This window comes from Magnolia sinica, chromosome 4 (assembly GCF_029962835.1).
Source record: "Magnolia sinica isolate HGM2019 chromosome 4, MsV1, whole genome shotgun sequence".
Taxonomy (NCBI): domain Eukaryota; kingdom Viridiplantae; phylum Streptophyta; class Magnoliopsida; order Magnoliales; family Magnoliaceae; genus Magnolia; species Magnolia sinica.
Genome location: NC_080576.1, coordinates 24,138,200 through 24,161,954, shown reverse-complemented (window position 1 = coordinate 24,161,954; position 23,755 = coordinate 24,138,200). Strand labels below are relative to the sequence as shown.

Below are 23,755 nucleotides of genomic sequence, written 5' to 3'. Positions count from 1 at the left end.
TAAATTTAAAAATCTTCTCACTAAAGACCTGCTGGCCGAACTCATACAGGATGACAAAGGCAAGATGATGTTGAATCCATTACTCACATCTTAGAAAGAACGTGATCTTCTTCTGTCTTTAAGTTGAAAATCCTCTCATTAAAGACCCACTAGCAGAACTCATAAAGGATGACAAAGGCGAGACAGTGTTGAATCCATTACTCACGTCGTGGAAAGAACGCAATCATCGATTTTGCAACAAATTGCCAATATCTTCACTAAGCCTCTTGCAAATGTTGTTTTCCAAGGATTACATACCAAACTGGATGTGCTGTCACCACCACACTCCAGTTTGAGGGGAAGTGATAAGGAAAGACTTTAAGTCCCCACACATGTGAGAAACGTGTGGAGGAAGTCAAATGAACTCTACTCCTACCTCTCCTACTACTCTACTGCTACTTCTAGTTCTACTTCTCCTCCTCCCTCGTGGACTCTGCTTCTCCTAATCCTCCTCTCCTTCTACTTCTACTTCTCCCTCTCCTTCTTGTACTCTGCTTCTTATTGTAAAGATCAAGAGAGATCACATGTTGGGTGTGAATGCCTCTCTCTCTCTCTCTCTCTCTCTCTCTCTCTCTCTCTCTCTCTCTCTCTCTATAAATTTCTTCACACATTACATTTTCCAATTACAATAGAAACCCAATTCACAATTTCCGAAATTGTGACTCTTCGGCTTGGTGAATGGACAAAAACCAACTCTAACTTTTCCCATTCCACAAATAAATCCCTACATCACGTATTTATTAAATAAAAATCCAATTCCATTTTCTCTAATTCATGACGTTTTGGCACAATTCACAAAGAAATCCCAAATATTATGTCTTTTTGGTGAAAACAAAAGGTTAAAATTTTCCAAATTTCCACAGCCCGCAATTGAATCTTAACTTTTCATCTTTGTCTAATGAAAAATCTACTTCCAGTTTCCCTCCACCAGCCTATAAATTAAAACATTTCAGCTCTTGATAAATGAGATCGAATTAGGAGCCATGCTTCTTCGTTGATCGAGCAACAAAATAAGAAACACCATAGAGGGAGAGAGAGTTGAAAAGAACCTGGGAAGTGGTTCTTCTCTCTTAAAGATGGACTTCCGTTGGAAGAGGACTCCTGTCCGTTTGAATTTCGCGCGAAAACCGCCCTCCTTTCCCGCGTGAATTTGAAATTGGAGGGGAGAGGTCGGAGCTGGAGAGGGTTTCCAACGATCCCCAGCGCCATTCGTGCGAAGGGAAAGGAAAGAAAACCCGCGAAAATCCAACCATGTAGATATCTCCCAAAATCAGGCCAACGGTTTAACGATGATGGAGATAATACGGTAGATTCGGTAGCACTGAAATACAGTAGATCCATCGTATTCATTTTACACATGGAAGGGTGAAATATCATTTACAACCGTCCATCCAATTTTTTTTCTAGATGGATAATGGCATTCAATGGTTCTATGCATCGGATTAAGGGCCTTCAAATCGATAGTTGAAAAACAAATGGTTAACGGTCCATATTCATTAGAAATAAGTGAAGAGAATTACTGTCTAGGACTCGCTGATGTTGTTATTTTATAAATATAGAACGTGCATAATATAATTCAGTAGATTAATGGTTCCGATTGATTCATGGCCCATCCTTGTGTTCTATACAGAGATGGAGCTACTAGATTCCAGTTCTACCGTCTCCACCGTAATTACCATCCACAGGCAGAGAGAGGGAAAGGAAACGGACGCTGACGTGGCTTCTAGCTATCCACCTCAGTGAGAGGGTTCTCTGCTGAGGCATTATATAATCACAAACACGAGGAAATCCAGAGTGTCCTCGAGTTGGATCAGTGCCTGTAGTGGGGCCACGTGTCTCCGTCTTGACGGTTGATCGGATGGGACTCGACGTGGACAAGGGGTACCCAAAGTTTTTCCAGATTGGAAGACTGAATCCTGTCCGATGTTTGATACTTTCTGTACTGGATGTGGACCGTCCATTCTATGACCACTGATTGAAGATTTAAAATTTTTCTATGGCCAAATGGATCAGTGATCTGGATAACAGAGAAACTGGCCCCACTTATACAAACGCAAAACTCGACGATAGTGCGCAGAACCGGGCTGGAGGATCACGTGATTCGTCCTCCCAAAATGCGCGCGAGTGCTTTTCTTTTTCATATTCTCAACTCTCTCACACGTTCAACATAGCAGACGCGTGAGAGATCCAAGCCGATCATCAGGCGCACCCTACAAAAAAAGCTTTGGTCGAAATAACCAGCATTTCTATATTTGGTGGGCTAGACGTGTATGTTGAATCTGGACCGTCGGTCGAACTCTTATCCTTCCATTGCTTCCGAATATCAGTTTTAATCAGGGGTGTGCACATCGAACTGGTGGAACCGTGGAACAGGACAGGAGACCAAATGATCCGGTTCTAGTGTACACGCGTTTCGGTTCGATTCCAAAAATTAGGTTCTCGGCCTAGGGGTATGCAGAACCAAACCGAACCGTGGATCCAAACCTGAAACTGAACTTACAATCGAACAAGAAATCCTTTGTTTGTTTCCATATTTGACTCATGATTTATGGTTTGGAATTCACCATTTGACTATTTTCATAAATGTATTTTTGCGCACCTTATACAATATCTAAACCATTTATCAAATGGATCACAACATGAATGGAAATAAAACATGCAATTGGGCTGGATTATAAAAGCTCAGAACCGTGGAACCAATCCGGAATTGAACCGATTTTAACAGTTTGGCTCCAGTCCGGTTCTAAGGTGCTAACAGTCCGGTTCCAGTTCTGAATGTTCTAGAACTGTTAGGAACGGTACGGTTCGGTTTTACCCTAGAACCGGACTGAGCCAACAGGTGTACCCTAGTTTTAACGTTTAAGCAGGGCATCGTCTATCGTCTATGGCGGGGACCTTCGATGGGTGGATTGAATGCAACGGCTCTCCACCTGGGAGCAGCGAGTACACTTAACAGATCGGATCATATCCAAGCCCACTAGATAAGGACAAGCTCAGGATCATGTTCGGGCGAGGCTGGGGCCACCTTCCTAATATTCAACCCGCAAAGAGCCCGAATCTTAACAATCAGTCCAAACCTGGATCAGGTACATGGGCCTGAAGGCCCAGACAAAAACCCCACCTGAGTCGGGCTAGGCTGGCACAACCCAACTCATTTTCTACCGTCACTCTACATTGATGTTTGTGAGCCAGAATGGATGGGTTCTCACCAAAGAAGAGGAAATACACAATCCTCCAACGAGCTTTTGTGGGACCCAACAAACTGTATCTCCCCCCCATGAGATCATCCTAACAATCCTAAACGTTGCAGTCGTCACCCTTCATGAGGTGAATGATCCCTAGGTCAGGATCAATACAACGACATCTGACCAGACGAGATCAGGGCCTTATTTTAGAGAAAAGTGGACCCCACTTGTACCAACGCTAGCTTGAACAGAAAAGATGCAGTTCCTCCTGATATTAAAGATCATAAAATTCCTCGAAAAGCTGCCAAGAGGGTGGCATGGACGCCCGCCACCTGCTTCTCTGAGGAAGCATGCATTCTAAATCTGGGCCCCACCTTGCATGTGCCCTGGTCCAAAATCAGGGGAATCAGCACAAGTGGGCCACTTGCAGAATAATGGATGGTTAAAACTGACCATCCTGTTGATCAGACCACCACCACCACCACCACCACAATTTTGGACCCTGGTCACATCCAGAATCGGGCCCCACTGGATGAACCACATCACAAACATGTGCAACATAGGCATGTACTGGCAAGAGTTGAAAATGAACATCCTACTCTTCAAATTTACAAAGGGTCCCATGATACTCCAAACAGTGCTTCTAGCTTGGCAAAATGACCTTTAAATGGAGATCATGGGCTTTCTTTTAACAGTCGTCAGATTACAAAGCAATAATCAGTACGGTCACAATCAGCCCTTCGTAGAGAATGGTCCACTACTCTCAATACCCCCAAGGTTTTTGACCAGCAAATATGGTTGCTGGCCTGAGAATGAATTACACCATTTGGCAGAAGTATCATGTCCAAAAATCTCTATAAAGGTTAAATAGCTTTCCATCATCAATTGAAGGGCTGAGGGATCCTACACGCAGTCATGTGCTTAGATTTCCCTGATGAGAGTGCACCCAACCACCCCAAGGAGTTATTGGGAGAGGACCCACACGGGCACCTGATGAATGGATCATCACACGCTAGCTCAGCGAAAATGCAAGCACAAAACTTAAAAGACTGGAATTTCCTCGTCAAAATAAAATTACAAACATACAGAAATTTCCTCAGGCTTCTATAGGAGAACTGTTAAATACTCTTTTGCAGAAAGCCCTTGTATATATAGCCCATGCAGCATTGAGAGAATAACAAGGCCCACAAAAAGAAGAAAAAAAAAAAACGCAACGTCATCAGCCAAACAACAGGTTCTGCTGTGAAAAATATACAGCCGTACCTGGACACTGGTTATATATCATCGAAACAATATCTCATTGCCACACACCAGAACACCCCCAACAAAAACCCAATTGAGCTTCTCACGCCAACTTCCACTTACCTGGTCAACCGGACGATCCGAGCCGTCGATGCTGACTGGCATTGAGCCTTCAAACTTCTCATCTGCCCAAGTTCAAAACACAGCTCTTATTTACTGGGATTAACATGTTCTCAGCTATCATATTTGGCTCCTCAACCTGGGACCTATATAGACAGTGGGGAGAAGGCACCGCTCACTGCCCTTAACTCTATTTACAGTTTAACCAAGAAGAAATTGACCTAAACCAGAACTGCTCCAGAACCTGAGTTGAGTCATCAGCAAGATAAGTCCAACCAACTTCCATCTTGCATCGCCCAACAAGAAAGCCAGAACCCTTCTGCTGAAAGTCATCAGAGGCGGCCTCAATCAAAATTTCTTCATCTGTCAAGTATTCTTCTTTTATCATCATAATCACCCAAGCAAGGGATCTTGGATATTTTTACAAGCCGAAACCTCGATGCCTGTCTGTCAGATCAATTTATCATCTTAGAGAACTTCGACCACAGATACATCCGATCGTAGCACATCAACAGGAGATTGTGTGGCCCGTGGCTATGCTGGCCCCATGTCCTGAAGACTGAAATACAGTAATCGCGTACTTTTAACGAGGTAAACCTCCACATGGTAGAAGAGATGGAACCAACCACCTGAATGAAGAGATGGAATCCAAAAAATGGTAGAAGAGATGGAACCAACCACCTGAATGAAGTCACCATCAATCGATGAAAGCTGCACATATAAAATAGGTGTTGTTTGTAAGTGGCAATGGTTGAAAGATCCCCTTCATGTTAGTCAGTATGTCTCCACAGGAAAAATAAAATAAAAGACCACAATGACTTGAGGACCTTTCTAACAAGTATAATGAAGAAAGAAAAGACTGACCACTGAATTTGCTAGAAAACAGAATTGACTTGGCATTTAGTTGTCAAACTACAAATACACTGCATGGCTAATTTCATGGAACTGGAGAGTTGAGTTGGTATACGGAATATGTTTCTACAGTTACTTGTTTTCCTCTCGTCATATACCACTTCCACTCAATAAAGATACAGGTAATCAAAGGCTCGCATTTGCATTTGTACTTAAATATGGTAACCTACGCAAAGGAAACTAAACAACCTCAAGGCAACAAGGAAATCAGACTTGCTTTCATTCAAATGATGCCTGACCTTTTAAAGAGCAAAGTCCATTTGGAAATTTTCTAAGAGAAAAACAAGGGGAAGGTTACAAGGAATTGCATGATTTGCATCAAGACTGATCAGTCACAGATGGCATCAAGAGATGCCTTGATGGTGGGTAAAGTATTAGGCAGAAATTACTCTCCTACCTGTCCCCGGAATCAGGACTATGCGGTTTATTACATCCAACACTGGCACCACCGCAAACGGAGGAGAATGGGCCCTGAACATCAGTCTCAATACGTGGTAATCCTGATTGCCAGAATCCAATTTCTACAAACCATCAAAATTGGGCACCCAATAGATAGGGATGATAAATTAAAATAACTGAAAACAACGCCATCGCGCCACAATCAAAGCAATAGTTAGAGGTGCCTAAGCAAGCAGTAAACAATTGTGGAGTTGTAGATTGCTTCAGTAAATAGATGAAATTATAACTTGGAGCAAGATAGACAATTTTATGCCAATATGATTTGAATTTTTTATTAATGCAGAAAATCATCTGATCAAGCCATTGTGAATTTAGTTGGGTTACAATGTTGGAAATCTACTAGGGTTGCATTGAAAACCTTCTGAACCCCCTTGTATCAGCACCAGGTCATACTGTTCTACAAAGAATATTTCAAAGGCATTTTTCTGAAAAATGTTTCGGGCAAATCAGAAACCAGCTTCTTTTTCAAATATAATTAATTGATCTGTCATTCAATATATATATATATATATATATAAACCTTTGATGAACTTATTGCACTACGCACAAACAGCATCACATATAGTGAAGCCCAGTTCTAACTGTAAGGTAAATGATACAACATAGCTACACTGGAGGGCAATGCTCCAGTGGGTAAGTGTAAGGGAAAACAACCCTAGAACCGACAGTTTGCATTTAGATGTTTTGACATCCATATCATTGATCTGAACCTGTCTACTAGGCTCAGCCAACTCTTCTTCAACCACCAGGCAACACTCACGAAAACCGGATGATTCTATCCATCCCTTCCTCCACCCTTCTATCTTTTTTCTTTTTTTTGAAAGGTAATATGATTTATTGAAAAAGCCCAAAGGAAAGACTATACAAGGCCCAAAGAGAAACCATATAGAGCTCAAGCTAAAGCAAGAGACAAAACCAGAACCCAAGAATAATCAATGAGCCCACTCCAAAACATGACGTTTTGCTCTACTAAAACTTCCAGATGGGACCACTCCGGTTCCAAAAGCACCGATTATACCTTTCTCCCCAAAGGCCGGCACTTCACTCTCCCTCTTTTCAAGTCCCACCCCCATGCCATGTGAGGAAGAGGCCATCAATAGTCCTAGCATTAGATACTTTAAAGACTTTGAAAAAGCCTTCCTGCATGGATTTGACAAAGGGGCGGTAAATGAAAAGGCGGTCCACCAATTCCACATCTTGCAAGCACATCGGACAAATGTTGGGAAGATCCATCGCCCTCTTTTGGAGGTTATCAATTGTAAGCACTCTGTTCCTTCCCACTACGCAAAGGCCGCAACCTCTCCGTAATGTGAAATGAATCCGGTATATGGAGGCAACACGCCTCCACTGAGATTGAGAAATCATGCCATTAGAGCGAACAAAGAATCTCCCCGACTTATCTTTAGTCCACGCCATTATATCCTTCTCTCCCGGCGAAGGGTAGACCCCTTGAAGATGAGACAAAAACTGAATGACTTCATCCACCTCCTCGTCAATGAGATTCCTCCTACAAGATGGAGCCCAAGCAACTCGCACCCAAGATGGAGAAGCAACGGGCAACCGGAATACCTACAACCGAAGAGAGCCTGGCAAGTCTAGGGAACTTCAATTGGAGCGGACCCACCCCAAGCCAAACGTCTTCCCAAAATCGGATCCTCTCCCCATCCTCAACGAAGAAGAGCACCTCATCCAAAACTCTACTCCCCAAGCTAGCAAACACATTCAAAAAGCTAGACGCCCTATACGTAGGAGGATTCCTTTACCCACCATCCCCTACTTCTGATGCTATACTGTCCAGCGATCACAGACCTCCAAAGACTCCCCTCCTCCACCCCAAACCCCCACACCCATTTGCCTAGTAAGGTAGATTTTTATTTTTATTTTTGAATTGTGATAATTTATTTGATAGAGGCCAAGGCCAAAAAATACAAGGAAAAAAAAAGAAGGAAACAAACAAACAAACAAAACAAAACAGAAACTACAAAGCTGCTCAATTATCAGAGAACTAGTCTGCCAACTTCACGTTAGATTGAATCGCCCATTCCATTACCCGCCTCTAAAGAGAGATCTTTGCGATTCCTAAAACACTTATTGTTTCTTTCCCACCATATTACCCAAATACCGGCCAAAAGGCTAAGATGCCATATCTTTTTTCCTCTAATGCCAATGCCTCCTTCATGCCAAGATAAAAAAGAAAACGACAATAAAACCCGGAGTAACCCAATGAATGTTCAATTTTTTGAAAAAAAAAAAAAAAACATCCTACACCCCCTTGGCGAACTCAAAATGAATGAAAAGATGATCCACCGATTCCTCATCTTAATAACACATAAGACACGTTTGGGAGAATCATTCTTCTCTTGCGCAAATTATCAATCATGAGTAGTTTGTTCCTTCCCACTAACCAAGCCAACACCGCCACCTTCGGAGGAGCGCCATAACGTCATAGGTACTGTGTGACACGCCTCAGAACAAAGTACTCACGATTGAACCTTCGATAAAGAGATTTGACTGAAAACTTGCCAGACTTTTCTTCTAAACATCTCATCAAGTCTCTTTGATGAATCATCGGATGAACCTTACTCAAAACTTCCAACAAACTCAAATATTCTGCTAACTCTTCCTCATTTAAATTTCACCTACAAAGAAGAGTCCAAATAACATTCTCTCCCTCGATTAAGAAGTACCCAGCCACCAGCAAATTTCCTTCTAACAAGATCCTTGCTAAGAGGGGTAAAGACTCGCTCAACTTTTTATCTCCAACCCCAGCATCTTCCTAGAATCTAATCCTCTCACCATTTCCCAAAGAGAAACGCACCCCTTAAAACTTTTTCTTTTAAAGAAGCCACCACTTTCCAAAGCGATGATGTTCTATACATTGATGATGCCTTTATCCACCAAAGATCCTCTCGAAACCCATATTTCCTACCCACTCCCTCCATAAACTACCCTCTTCTGCCACAAATCTCCATACCCACTTACCCGATAAAGTTTGATTCATCTCACCCAATCTTCTAATATACCCGTGCCTCATTCCCCATAAGGCCTACCAATTTCTCCAAATCCAACAAATGAAACCTGTGCTTATCAACGGCACCTTGCTATAGAAAATCCCCCAATCTTTCCAAACACGCAAAAACTGACTTCAAACATCTAAATAATGACATATAGTACAAGGGAAGATTGGACAGGGCAAATTTGATAAGCGTGATCCTGCTCCTAACGCTAAGTGCCTGCTCTTCCATCTTGACAGCTTCCTCCCATTATTTCAATAGCTTTATCCCACAAATGCTTTGCTAGTTTACCCTCACAATGAGCAAGCCTGAGATAAGTAGACAGAGGAAGACCTGGATCCATCCTCATACATATAACCATCCATTTTCCAGTGCATAGCCCATATGGTTAATATCATCTGGCCAAAGTAGTGTTTTAAATGGTGTCGCTATGTTATGTAGTGTAGCCTAGCCTACATGCTACGACACATGCAAAAGAAGTGCATTTCCCTTCTAGCGCACCCCATGTAGTGTACGTTACAAGCTACATAGTGTGTAGCATATGTAGTGTACGCTAGACAATAATTAGGTTTCAAAAGAAAGAGATTTTAAATGTTGTTTGTTCATTTTTATGTAAAATGGTGGTAACCCATCCTTTTCACACGAGGCAATGATGTAGAGCTATCAAGACCATCCAAATAGTGAAGTCCTATTGTAAATGGAGAATATTTGTACACGTACTCATTTCAGTCAATCTTAACCATCTATATATGGGCCTCCACATGTATGGTAGTGGACTTTTGACAATTGTAAATGGTGTAAAATTCATCTATCCATGGAGAAACTGGGGCCCGAGACCTTTCATATTTGAGTTGGCTTCGTTGGAGATAGAAGGATTTAAGGAGTTGGTTGCCAAGAGGTGGGAGTCTTTTCAAGTAGAGGGATTTGCTGGTTTCCGTCTATTCAAGAAGCTTAGAATGTTAAAAGATAAGCTCAGATTGAGGAAAAAGAGGTTCTTAGGGAGCGGGAGGCTGAGTTTGATGAGTTGGCCAAAGAAATCCAGGAGCTTGATCTTTTAGAACAAGCGGGTAACCTGCCAAAGGAGGGAAGGATTAGAAGGGATACCCTTTCTCAGTCCTATGCCAGTAAAGCGAAGGAAGATGAAATTATGTGGCGGCAAAGGTCTAGGCAAGTGTGGCTCAAGGTGGGGACAAAAACATGCGCTATTTCCACAGTATGACTAGTGCTCGCGTGAGGTTCAATCGAATTTCCAGTTTGTTATTAATGGCGACGGAACTAACGATAAGGCAAAATTTTGCGACGCTATTGTCTCCTACTATAGATCATTGCTAGGTGGAACACACCGCGCCTTCATAATTTGGAGTTTGATTCTATTTCGGAAGCAAAAGCTACAACACTTGAAGCTCCATATTCGCTTGATGAAGTCAAGGCGACGTTAGAATTGATGTGTGGGGACAATGCTCCAAGTCTGGATGGCTTCCCCATCGCCTTCTTTCAGCTATTTTGGCATGTTATGTGTTCCGATATCATGAACTAATCGCCGAGTTCCACAAGTGCAGTAGGTTGTCTGAGGAGTTGGGGGCTTCATTTATTGTTCTTATCCCCAATATTGATTGCACGGAGCAGCATAAGGATTTTTGGCTGATCAGCCTCATAGGGGGGTCCTATATGATTCTCACTAAAATGCTTGGTTGCGCTTTCGTGGAGTTTTGTCCAAGGTCATAGCTGAGAACCAAGGGGCATTTGTGCTTGGCAGGCAAATTCTTGATTGTGCCCTAATAGCTCACAAATGTATCGACTCTAGACACAGGACAGCGAAAGCCCGGGTTGGTATGTAATCTGGATGTGGAGGAGTATGATCATTCGATTAGGGCTTTTTGGACTATTATGCTGTTTCGCTTGGGCTTTGGAGACAGGTGGACGTGCAAGATTCGATCCTACATTCAAACTGTTTCTTTTTCAGTCATGGTGAACGATTCTCCCCACGGTTTTTTCAAGGCTTCTCGTGGTCTTAGGCAAGGGGAATCCCCTCTCCCCTTATCTTTTTGTGGTTATTGGGGAGGCCTCTAGCAAAATTATGTTCAAAGCAAAGTCGGTTGATCGTGTCAAGGGCTTCTCTATTGCGAATGATGGAAAAATGCTTACTCATTTGCAGTATGCCGACGACACATTGTTATTTTGTGATGCGGATGCAACTCTAGTTGACAACCTTTGGAAAGTCATAATTTGCTTTGAAGTGGTGTCTGGTTTAAAGGTTAATGTTCACAAAACTGAGAAGCTTGGAATTCATGTTCCGCAGGATGATCTTTGCCACTTTGCTAAAGTCTTCGGTTGCAAGATGGATTCGTTTCCTTCTACATATCTAGGCCTTCCCTTGTGTATTGGAAAGATGCTGATTTTTGGAAAGGGGCTAATGGGGAAAAGAAGTTCCATCGCCTGAAGACCAGTGAAGGAGAGAGGCGCCGAGATTAAAAATTTAAGCGTAATGAATATGGCTCTTCTAGCTAAATGGCATTGGAGATTCGGCACCGAGACGGGAAGGATAAGGAGGGAGTTCGTAGCCATCAAATATGGAGTGTTCGACGGCATTGGAGATTCGCCTCGTCCTTTCCACCATTGGTTTTATGGGCCTCACCCTAGAGTGGCAATTTATGTGTGGCTAGTAGGGAGAAAAAGAATCTTGACAACAGATAATTTACAGTGAAGATCTCTAAGCATGCCCAATGTTTGCCTGGTGTGCATGAAGGACACAAAATCAATTGATCACCCATTCACTCATTGTCCCATTGTTCGGATGGTCTAAGAGTTATTCTTCTCCGTTATGCACGTGGCCTAGGTGATGTCAAAGTCAGTGGATGCTTTGTTGTGGGCCTGGCAACGCACCGGAGGATCGAAAGGTGGTAAGAGAGCTTGGCGGATATTCATAATGGCAGTCTTTTGGATCATCTGGAAGAAATGGAATGACCGCTTCGTTCGGTATAAATGCTCTTCCATCAACGAGCTGATTTGGAAGATCATTAACCTATTGTTCAGTTGGGTTCCTCTTGTGTAGGCAGCTTTCACTGCTCTTTTCTTTCTTTCTTGTAATTCTTGCGTTGTATTCTTTTCCGCTTTGCGGTCTTTTTGAATAAATTGTTGTTTCCTCTCAAAAAAGTAGAACTCACATTTTAACAAATGTCTTAAAACTTAAGGGTTTCAACAGAGGGCCTTCGAAAGTCCTCTTTCGAAACCCTAATCTCAATGAAAGCACCCCTCTGCACCCCAAATCTGAACTTTCGATTCTCGCGATCCACAAAGCCATTGAGGAGATTTTGGCCAATCAATTGACCCTACAAGAAGGTCCTTTTCAAGAGCATTGGATACCAAACGAAGGGGAAAAAAATCAAATTTCCCCCATTTCACATCCATACAGCTACGAAGCTTAAAAGTTCAGTTTTTTTATTGATTGAATCTCTTCTCGAACTTGATAGAGGTATGTTCTTGCCCCTTAATATCTCTTAATTAGTTCCTTTTCATTTCGGATGAAGATTTATGGTTTCCTTATGGAATTTCCTTTTTTAATTTTTTAGTTTATGTTTTAGAAGGCTGGTTGTTGCGCAATGTTGTAAGCTAGGATTGTTCTACAATATTTTTTCTCTGTGGAGCCTGTTGTGGCATGTGTATAGCATGCATGAAACCCATCCAACCATCACATGGGCCACCATGCTTCAATGGAGGTGTTTGGGTGGATGTGCATTGTTTTCTATTGCATGGGGCCCACTATAGTGTGCATGGCATGGAATCAAACCTATCCAGTCTATCATGTGGATCACCACTCTATAGCAGTGGTCGTTTAGTGGTTGTCCTGTGTAGTGTCCACGTGATGATGATGGTTTAAATATAAGCGGATTAGCTTTGATAAATGATAATTAATGACTTGTTTTGAACATTTTCAGCAATAAAATCTCATCTTTAAAAAAAAAAAAAACTTGTTTTGAACAACATGCTTTTACCCAAAATAAAGCAGCACTTTCCTTTTTCTTTTTTACATTTATTCTTACTATTATCATATTTTCCCCTTTTTAATTAAAAATAGTATGCTACACGCCATAGAGGGTTGAACACTACACTGTTATGCACTGTTTAAAACATTGGACCAAAGTGACACCTTAGAACCATAAACAATCAAAGGTGGATCCCATCCAAAGGACAACTTAGATTCATGATTGGATATTTGGACCCATCTTTTGCAAACAATCTTGTCTATCCATTTTTGCATGCTATTTATATGATGGTTAGGATAACTCAATCAGTATAATCTTTTCAAAATGGTTTACAGAGAGTTGACATGGAACGAATAGAGAGTTCAGCTTGTTGATATGGATGGTCCAGATGTCCAAAATGCATCTAGGTGCATGGGAATGCTCCCATTCACTTAGCTCAGTAGAACATTTCCCTATCATATATTATGTAAGAAATATTTACTTTTACAAATAAACTGTCTAAAGTACCAAAGTGATACTCAAGAAACATAAGCAATCAAAGGTGGATCCATTGAAAGATAACCCATATTGATGATTGGATATTTGGACTAATCTTTTGTGAATGATCTTGTTGATCCTTATCCGCATTATGTTGATCGGATGGTTAAGATGATTCAATTGGTGTGATTTTGGTCAAGATGGTAAATGGAATGTGGTTAGAGTGAGACCAGCTTGAAGATATGGATCGTCGACAAGGCCAAAAATGCATCTAGTGGGTGCATAGGAAAGCCCCATTCACTTAGCTCAGCTGATCATTTCCCTGTCATATATTATGTCTGATTTACACTTCTACAAGTATACTGCCTAGTGCCTATAGTAACATATATTGGTTAACGAAAAGCGGTTAGAATGGGACCAGCTTGAAGATATGGATCTCCCACGTGGCCAAAATGCATCTACTAGGTGAATAGGAAAGGTGAATAGGAAGGGTCCCATTAACTTAGCTCAGCTGAGCATTTCCCTGTTATATATTATGTCAGATCTTTATACTTCTACGAGTATACTACCTATAGTACCATATATTAGATAACTAGTATATTGAAAAACGTACAACCATTCTATGTTGTATGCTGAAGATGCAGAGAACCACACTAAAAAGATACAAATTAAAACAGAACTGAAACTTTTTTATTTTCAAATACGCATCTACTAGGTGAATAGGAAAGGTGAATAGGAAGGGTCCCATTAACTTAGCTCAGCTGAGCATTTCCCTGTTATATATTATGTCAGATCTTTATACTTCTATGAGTATACTACCTATAGTACCATATATTAGATAACTAGTATATTGAAAAACGTACAACCATTCTATGTTGTATGCTGAAGATGCAGAGAACCACACTAAAAAGATACAAATTAAAACAGAACTGAAACTTTTTTATTTTCAAATACCCGAAATGATTGCGCTTGAAAAAGTGAATTCACTATATATGGATGCAAGCATATTGATCTGCTAAGCTTGGACAGGTATAAAAGCCAAACTAGCCGGTTCATTTGTTTGAGATTGTTGGACAGTTGCGTTTTTTGCTTTAAATGTGTCATTTGAAAATGTGAATTCTTTTTTCATAAACAAAGAATAAAGAAACAGAACCCGCAAAAGATAAGGAGCTTACCATTTTAAAAACACTAAGAACCTGAACCTGACTTCTGAACCCATACTTGTTTCTGCAGATGCAATGTGATGAAGATTAAAGTCAACATTTAAAAACATCATCCTATAGCAGGTTACTCAAAACCATGTTTAGTGGAAATAGTGGACTACTAGGTCACCTCGTGGGAACCATAGCCAGTAGCACCTCCTCTCTTGGGAGGCTTTCCCTCAGAAAGATTCAGGGAGCCATCAACTTCCTTCGGTGAGTGGGCTGCTGGTCCGCGGCGGCCAACAAATCTATGGTTAGAACCTAAACAAAACCGAGCACTGGTAAATTGAAGAGCAAACAGCTAGCATTGAAATCATGAAAGATTTCACAGATAAATAGTAGGTGTTGGTGGCAAAAGCTGACCATTCTCAATAGGACTGCTACGGCTACTTCCATGAGTTCTAATTTCTCCACTCTTGCTTGCACTGAGAATGTCAACCTTCATTTCTCCATGATTTAATGGAAAATCGTAGGTAGACGATGAATTACTACCGCGACCTAACCGAGAATTGTGAAAACCCACATCCACATTTCGAGATTTTGCACTGGTGAAGGATGAAGTACTACTAATATCTGTGTCCTCTGCTACATCATCCCCAAGTTTAGACATGCCTTCTAAAGAATCTGACAGAAACTGCACAGGCAGGGAAGACGATGAAGAGAGGGATTCATCACTGGCATGTGAACCATCTGAACGACGCATTGGAGTCCAAACACCACGATCAGGTCTGTCCTTATTTCTCATGCGTCTGTCTTGTTTTTCATTGGTGGGGACAAAGCTATGCAGATCATTTCCAACAACCTTATCATCTACAGTCCTTTTGGTATCAGTGTCAGAGAGACCTGCTGGTGGTCCAATACTACCAATGTAATCCTTTAAAACAGAACGTATGATGTTTGGCCGAGGTGGTCGTTTGTCCTTCTCCAAATTCAGTGCTTGCTGCTCAGACTGGACTGCTAATGATGATGATTGATGCTGACGCGCTTCCTTGTTTATAGATATGCTTCTAATCATCCTTCCACTACCCTCGCGGCGCTGGTTCTGTCTGAATCCACTTGAACTTCTCACTGGAGATACAACACCAGATGCCTGCACAAACAAAGGAATTTTAAGCGATTATTAAAAAAGAAGCATCCTCACCAAAATTCTTTCTATCTTTGAAAAGAAGTCTATAAATGAAATGATTACCTGAGAAACTTCTCTCTCTTTCCCTTTCAGAGGGAGTCTCCTCTTTCCAGTTTCAATGGTTCCACATAATCCAGAAGTAGCACCATCAGTGCCAGGAACTGCAAATCCAAGAGATATAAAATACAAAAAATGACATCCACCTTAAAAAGAAGAAACATCTGAACAGAATCAACATGATGTACCAAACCGGGCATGTAAAACTCCAGTTCTCCCAACGAGTTTTTACTTGCTGTGATGTCAATCATGATATTATATGGGAAACCCACAATCTGAAATGAGTCCTAAGACCCAAAACAAGACCTCCTACACTCTGGACGTAGACTTCACACTGTCTATTCCAAGTTTCCAACTTTAGCCTTTGTGGAGCAGAAAGTTCAAATGATGTAGTATAGAATGGCTTTCTATTAAACAAGAAACAAGGAATAGTAGGAAGCTAAAGTTCGTGGAGTTGTTAATGAAGAATAAACCATACCACTTTCATCTTCTAATATTTCTGCACCAGTTGCAGCACCTAGAGCAATGGACTTTTCTGTAAGCTGATGCTCATCTCGCCTTGACACTAAAACATATGTAGACTTCTCTTTGCCACCCACATTCTTCATGCTGTCCCTTAGAACATACTGCATACAAAATAGAATCAATTGGTAAGAACCAACTATTGCATCATTTTACTTGCTTGCTTTTTAAGCACATGGTAAAACAACTTTAAGAGCTCAGTACAGATGAATCAAAACAACAACAACAAAAAAGTGCATCCAGCAGCTTTGTGCATTAAAATCTACCAAAATCATGAATAAGAAGAAAAGGTAGATATGAACAAAGATGGGATCTTATACAAATGACAGAAACAGAGAATCTCAAACAAAATAACTTTCAGAGCCTGTTTGGTGTGCGGTATTAAGCGGGATTAGGTTGGATTGCATTACCTGTCTCACATCTAAAACCCTCACCACATGTTAGGTGAGCATGCGTTGTGCGATGGATTTGAGCTTCGGGTTCGGTGCTAAAACCCGCGTGAAAAAGGGAGGGATTTTCCCAATCCCATTTCGGAAAAAGAGCTCTGAAATCATATCCCACGATTGAATCCAGCGGATACGCGAGAGAGAGAGAGAGAGAGAGAGAGAGAGAGAGAGAGAGAGAGAGAGAGAGGACTCATCCCATTCCAGTCGATCGCAACAGGGATGAAATGTCTAGGAGACCGTTCAATCCGTCTTCATTACAGTTGACGACCAGACGCGATACCCCATCTCAGATACCAGGTGATGGTGACTTGAATGTTTGCCCTGCGCAAGTGGGTTTCACGACGATTGAAGGGCATCTCTACCAGTTTCTGCCACGTTGATTGGTAGAGGGGGATTAGGAGGTAGTCTCCGTTGGTGGGTCCTTACTCATGCCTGAGTGGCAGACTCACAAGAGTTTCAACACAAGGTCATGGGTTCGAGTACCCATTGTGGGGTGAGTGTGTGGGGGTGTGAGTGCATATGCAAAAAATAAAAAATCTTCGTCAGTGTAGTGTAGGCCGACCGGTAGATGGAGCAGCCGGGATTTCGTGTTCCGGCAACATTCTAGGTATGTAGCCCAGATTTTCCGATTAATTTCTGACAGATACACCTTCTCCATCTACCGATATTTTTCGACCTCTACATGTAGATATGCATAACCATTGTTTCGTGTGTTGTACAGCAATTGAGATTTGGTTGTGGATCAATTTTTCAGATCATGCCCTGAATTGAGCTGTGCAAAGATTTGGACAGTGTGGATGTACACAACAGACATGAGCATGGACCCCACGATCAGGGATCCATTCCACCTCAGTGGATCCAGAAATTCACCAGTGCGGCGCCTAATCCTCCGCATCCAAATAGGGAATCTGGCAGAGATATTGTTCGGAGACATTTTGTATACAACAACAGCCGATCGGTCCATTCCAAACGTCGAATTCTTGCTAATCCAACCATCCACATGGGGCTATGTTTACATCCCAAACATGGAATGGAATGGTAACCGTTCTAATTCCTTGAGCCTTTTGCATTCCAAACATAGAATTCCAAAACATGTAAAATCTGCAAATCCATGACAATACCTGACATGACATAATTATTACAACTTTTTCAATTCTGTCCTCCTAATACCACGCACCAAACAGGCCCTTGATATTTTAACTTTGGACGGAAAACCTATTGCGAACCACTCAAGAGTATCAGAATTCAATTTTATTTATTTTTTAAAGGAAAAGGAGAGTAGTTGAAAAGGGTCTTGATTCGATGGCACTCCATAGAGTCATGATGAGTTGACCATGTGAGAAGCACTTGTTAAAGCCGCATGAGCAACACTCGGCATGATGTAGTGTTGGTTATACTTCAATAACACCATCTAACAAAAGGACTTCACAAACTAAGCAACAAACTGAGTCTACTTTTTACTTTTTATTAATGAAGATTATATTGAAAAAGAAAGAAAGATAAACGAAGCAATAGGCAGCAGAGGTTGCCCCAACATAAAGGTCTAACCACAGAATGTGCAAGACTATAGGCTATATTATTATCCACTTGAAGAAAATGGATAGATTCAATATCCATAGCACTGGAAATGTCCAAAATCCCATTCATTGAGTCCCTTCCGCCACAAGACTCTCAAAATATTTCTTGAAATATCTACATCAATGACTGCAGACACTGAGGACTGTTATTCTTCAAAGCCCATCATATCCCAATTATCCAGTCCCTAACTACTGAAAGCAGATCCTCAAAAGATTCCTTCAACAATTTCAAAAGATGTTGGTAGGCACAGCCTAAATACCAATCGAGCCAGAGAAAGCAAGCGTAACAGTCCCTCTATGGTCTCTTAAAACAACCTCAATACCAGCCACCTCCAAATTCAAAACTCGCCACATCAAATCAAGGTTTGGAAGAACTGTCAGAGGTTTTTTCTTTCTTTCTTTCTTTTTTGACCGCCATTCTATGTTTTCTACAAGCATAATCCCATGTCTACCATATTCTGTTTACTTGCACCCAAGTTTCTAGATATCGCATGATACAAAATCAACTTCATAACAAAAAACAAGACATAAGGGAAGTCACAATCCAAAACCGGACCAAATTAGGATGATTCCAACCAAGTAATAATGAGCCTTGGCAAGCATGGTGATTTAGCTCCGCGAGTGAGATAGACTCCAAAACCACTATCTAATCCATGCGTAACCTCAAAATTTGTTCCCTGCTAAAAGTCCAATGAACGACAAGAAGAGTGACAATCTCAACTTTTATAATGGCAATATTTTTCTAGTTTTGGTAGTAGTCACCACCTCTCCTCAAGTGAAGGCATTGCCCGTCCCTCTATTGATAACCTTCAGTTTGATAGTATCTGCCATGAGCAGGCCAATTCCCTGGAACAACCCTTCCTCCTGGATGAGATTAAAGCTGTTGTTTCTGACTTAAGGAGAGAGAATCTCCCGGCCTTGATGGATTCCCCTTAGCTTTTTCCCAAACCTTTTGGGATTTGAATCATTTGATCAAGGAGGACATGTTGGGTATCATGGAAGACTTTTTTAAGTTTAATTGCTTGCCTTCATAAATGGGTTGTTCCTTTATTGCCCTCATCCCCAAGCGTGTGGGTGTTGAGATACTCAAAGACAGCCAATAAGCCTTGTTACCGGCCCTTATAAAATTTTGGCTATGGTCTTAAGTCAAAGGTTAAGATCGATTCTCCTGAAAATTATTTCTCCCTTTCGAAGTGCTTTCATCTTCGGGAGATAAATCCTTGATGGTGTGCTAATTGCTCATGAACGCCTAGACTCTTGTTCTAAAGTTAGGCAGTCCAGGCATTATGTGCAAGTTGGATTTGGAAAAGGCTCATGATCAGGTTAAATGGTATTTTTTGGATAATATGCTTGATCGAATGGGTTTTGGGGATAAATGGAGAGCCTAGATTAGATCATGTGTTTCCTCCGCAAAATTATCTATTATCGTAAACGGATCTCCCCATCTCCTTTCCTTTTTGTTCTTATCTCAGAAGCTCTCAGTCGTATGCTCTCTATGGTTCAAGAGGTGGGGTTTATTCCAAGGTTACAAGGTCGAGAATTATCCTCAACGCATTTTTGATCTCCAATTCGCAAATGATACCTTGCCTTTTTTTTTTAGTATGACCATCTGTTGGTTCTAAGTTATTTCAGGTATTAAGGTTAACATTTCAAAAAGTGAATTCTTCGGAGTCAATCTGTCAAGTGAGAATACTGCCTCATTGGCGTAGTCTTTTGGATGTGGCATTGGTTTTCTCCCTACTACCTATTTGGGTCTTCCTCTCTATGTAGGGAAATCAAACTTACACTTGTGGGATATAAACATCAAGCATATGGAAAGAAAACTTTTCCCCATGGAAAACAGGTTACTTTCCCTGGGATGTAGAATCACCCTCATTAAGGCTCTCTCTAACTTGCCCCAATATTATGTCTCTGTTTTGTTGCCCTAAGTCGGTTATCGCTCGAATTGACAAGCATCGAAGAGATAACTTGTGGCAAGGGGGGTCTTTGTCCAAAATGTTTCCCCTTCTCAACTGGAGGGAGGTCCATACCACCTACGTGGAGGAAGGGGTGGATATAAGGCGCCTTGATCTAGTCAACGAGGCCATTTTGGGGAAATGGGTTTAGCGGTTTGATGCTAAGAGTTCTAGCCTTGGGAGGTTGATCCTAATGGTTGGCTAAGTATGGTCTTGCCCTGTCGGGGTGGTGGACTAAACCTTCTTCCCTTTATCGCTCCTTGCTTTGGAAAGGGATTGACAAGTTGCCCCGAAAGTGTTCTCAGAACTGAGGTTTGCTTTAGGCAACGGAGAGCACACTAGATTTTGGGAGGACCCTTGGTGTGGTGATTCCTCCCTTAGGTCCTCTTCTTTCCCTGCCTTAGCGGCCCTCAATTATGTCGATAACATTTTGGTTGCTGGTTGTTTTTCTTAGCATGGGGAGTGTGGCCTTTGGATATTGCCGTTGAGGGGAAACCTCATGAACGAGGAATTGTTGAACCAAAAGGCTCTCCTCCCTCGTTTACAAGGTCTTTCCGTCTCTAGGAGAAGATGATTCTCTAGTTTGGTATCATGCCAATTCGGTTGCTTTCACAATGTGATCTTTCTACTTTCTCTTCGCGCCGCCTGGCTCTTCGATTACTTGTTGCCATTCGGGTGTCATGTGGTCTTATGGGACTCCCCTTAAAGTGGCAGCTTTTGCCTAGCTGGTTAGCAAGAATCAAGTTCTTACTATTGATAATCGAGGAAAAGAATATTAATTCTGCCTAATGCTTGTCTCCTCTGTCTCCAAGATGTTGAGTCCATAGACCACCTCTTCCTCCATTGCTTATTTTCTTCGGAGATATGGAATCAAGTGTTAGTGACAGTCTTTTCTGTTTGTGAAACGCAAGTCCCTAGGGGCACTTAAACAAAATAAAGTCATATATCCTCTTCTTAGTGGTTCTTTGGCCCATTTGGTCGTGATAGGAACAATCACTGCTTTCACGGCTTAAGAGCTTCATCAGCTAAGGCCTTTTCTCAAGTCTTGTGTTTGTTTAGGGATTGGGCGCCTTAATCTTGCCATTGGGGCTGGTGTGTTGTATTTTTAGTTAGTTTCCCTCTTTATTTTTTCTTCTGTAGCGTTCTTTTTTTTTTCTCATTGTTTTTGTTTCTGTTTCTCTTGCCTTTGCCAAATATATCTCTTCATCTTTCACAAAAAAAAAAAAAAGGGCTCCAAAGAACCACATGAGGGGCTCCAACCCATCTGCCAAGAAAGTCTGATTGTTGACCGAAGCGTTGACACAATGCCAAATAAGTTGGAAAGCCTCAATCCCAATATGTCTAGCAACCGAACGATGAAGAAATGATTTACCAATTCCTCCATGCTTCTATGCATAAAGTGGCAGTGAAAAGCAGAACTTACTATTTAGATGATTGCAAACAAAATCTCTTTTAGCATTACCATCCAACAAATAGCTTCAACCTAAGGAGGGAGCACATACCAAAACTTGGCTTAAGGAGCTTGCCAATATGCGAACTAAGTCTTAGAGGAAAAATAAAAACCTCATTGATCCCACAACCGCATTCTTTATCAATGCCATCACAAGGAATACAAACTTCTTCTAACATACCGAAAAGGACGGCTTGATTGTTTATTCCTCATCCTTGAGACTTCTTCAAAATAAATAATTTTGACAATACTTTGCTCCCCCATTCTCCCATAACAATCCCTAATGCTAACCACCTACATAAAGAAATTGTACCAAGAAAGGAGAAAAATGGACCATCCTCCCACCCAAGATTTTTCTGAAAGCCTAATCTTATCTCCAACTCCAGCCCAATACCTAATGCCCTTTCTAAACTCGTCTATAAAAATAGACAGCAAACACCCAAGGAACAAAGCTCCTATCTCTAACACCACTCCCTCTATCTCACACGTGTCGCCATAGACCCATGGTAACTCTTCTCCATAATGCACCTCTTATCTTTAAAACCTCCATAACCTTTTGCACAAGTGTTCCTCATGTAACATTCCTGGTACCCAAACAACTTCACTTTTAGATTCCCCCCAATTTTCCTCAAAAGTTCAAACCGTGGCGCTTGGTATACCGTTACCAATTATGGCCGAATAAACCTACCTCTCTCATATCATAGAAAGAGGCATTGACAATGATGCAGGTCACAACTCACACCATCTCGTATTATCCATAGTACAATTCGGAATATATGAATTGTGTAAGAGCAACACACTATGGAGGTGATAATGCTACTCATATACAGGTCGTTTGCTTATTTCCATCGAAATTGGCTGATGGTCTACAAGATTGAACCATCCCATGATTTTCTTCATCATGTAACTTCCCCAAGACATGCTCTCAAAACAGCCATAATGAAGTTGTTTACAACTTCAAATTTAGAGTAGCATTTGTTGCCAACAACACGCTGACGTAGGAAAATATGCAAAGTAGGAACACGTGTCTTCAGAACATATGATTAATTTACTATAAACATGTGGAATTTGTGAACCGTATTTTTCTTCATTGTGAAGCAGCATGGGAGATACAGGCTTTCTTTTACTAGTTGTTTTGTATTTCATGCATTTTCATCAGTGGTGGCAGACCTCATGGAAGGGTAGTTCTCTGACCCTTTCAAAATCTAGAGGAAAGCTCTCATGGGCATCTGGAAGGAATGCAACAGATAAATCTTCGAGAGTATCTCACCCCTTAACTAGGGTGAAAGAGGAGATCAAAGGTCTCCTTATAAGATAGGAATTCATCACCAAATTATACCAAGTGGATCCGCTGGCTAAACATGGCATTAACAGCATCTCTTACTAGTCGAGAATAGATACGGACAGCTGTCTTTATAGTGCTATTTTCTGTTTCAGATTGTCGTCAACCTTTGCCGTGGCCATTTTGATGGCATTCATGTGTTTGCTGCCTTTGCTTTCCTTTCTTCTTAATAAAGTTCAATGACATTCATCAAAGAGAAGGATTCGTTAGGTCAGCCTACTCTTGTCGGGTAGGTGTTGGTAACTCTAGTTTTATGGAGCCAATAGCAACTAAGGTAGGACTGCAACTTTTAAAGTCTTTTAGTGGCTCAAGCGTAAAGGGACTGAAAGAATGCCATCACCTGGCTCCATGGAAAACATTTCCAGCCTCATCAAAACATAGGTTCATAAATGATATTATGGAATCACATTTCATCATTGGCGGCTATCTGGTAGGCAAGGAGTTTTAACTTATTTGTGGATGTATTAGCTAAAGCAAACCTCTTGGATGAATCCCTTGTGGTCGATCAAACCCAGAAGAGCTTCACAGCCCTTTGAATAACCTCACTCAAAGAGACAGCCTGGTCTTTAGACACTCTTAAGCTGCATGGGGATTTGGGGAATGCCAGCTGTGGAAGCAGTTCCAGTCCCAGCTACTGAGGCGGTGCA

General features: G+C 41.5%; 2 protein-coding genes across 5 annotated transcripts in view; both read right to left on the bottom strand.

Moving 5' to 3' along the window:
- Positions 1-1,306, bottom strand: part of LOC131242801 (prolycopene isomerase, chloroplastic) — a 29,983-nt gene extending 28,677 nt beyond the window's left edge. The window contains exon 1 of the mRNA XM_058241684.1: positions 1,089-1,306. Within this exon, the coding sequence (XP_058097667.1) occupies positions 1,089-1,248 (160 nt within the window). The 5' untranslated portion in view covers positions 1,249-1,306. The remainder of the gene's footprint in view (positions 1-1,088) is intronic.
- LOC131242803 (regulator of nonsense transcripts UPF3-like) overlaps positions 1-23,755 on the bottom strand; it is a 54,377-nt gene that overhangs the window by 16,478 nt on the left and 14,144 nt on the right. The window contains exons 7-13 of one of the 4 annotated variants that reach the window (XR_009169732.1): positions 16,295-16,442; positions 15,823-15,920; positions 14,997-15,723; positions 14,764-14,894; positions 14,607-14,658; positions 5,896-5,998; positions 4,252-5,297 (exon numbers count right to left, since the gene is read on the bottom strand). Coding sequence is in view for 3 of the 4 variants with exons in the window: in XM_058241687.1 (XP_058097670.1) it covers positions 14,620-14,658; positions 14,764-14,894; positions 14,997-15,723; positions 15,823-15,920; positions 16,295-16,442 (1,143 nt within the window). In the remaining variant the exon portion in view is untranslated. Of the gene's footprint in view, positions 1-4,251; positions 5,298-5,895; positions 5,999-8,203; positions 10,044-14,606; positions 14,659-14,763; positions 14,895-14,996; positions 15,724-15,822; positions 15,921-16,294; positions 16,443-23,755 lie in introns of those variants that run through there. The other 3 variants (XM_058241685.1, XM_058241686.1, XM_058241687.1) reach the window with 3 other exon arrangements.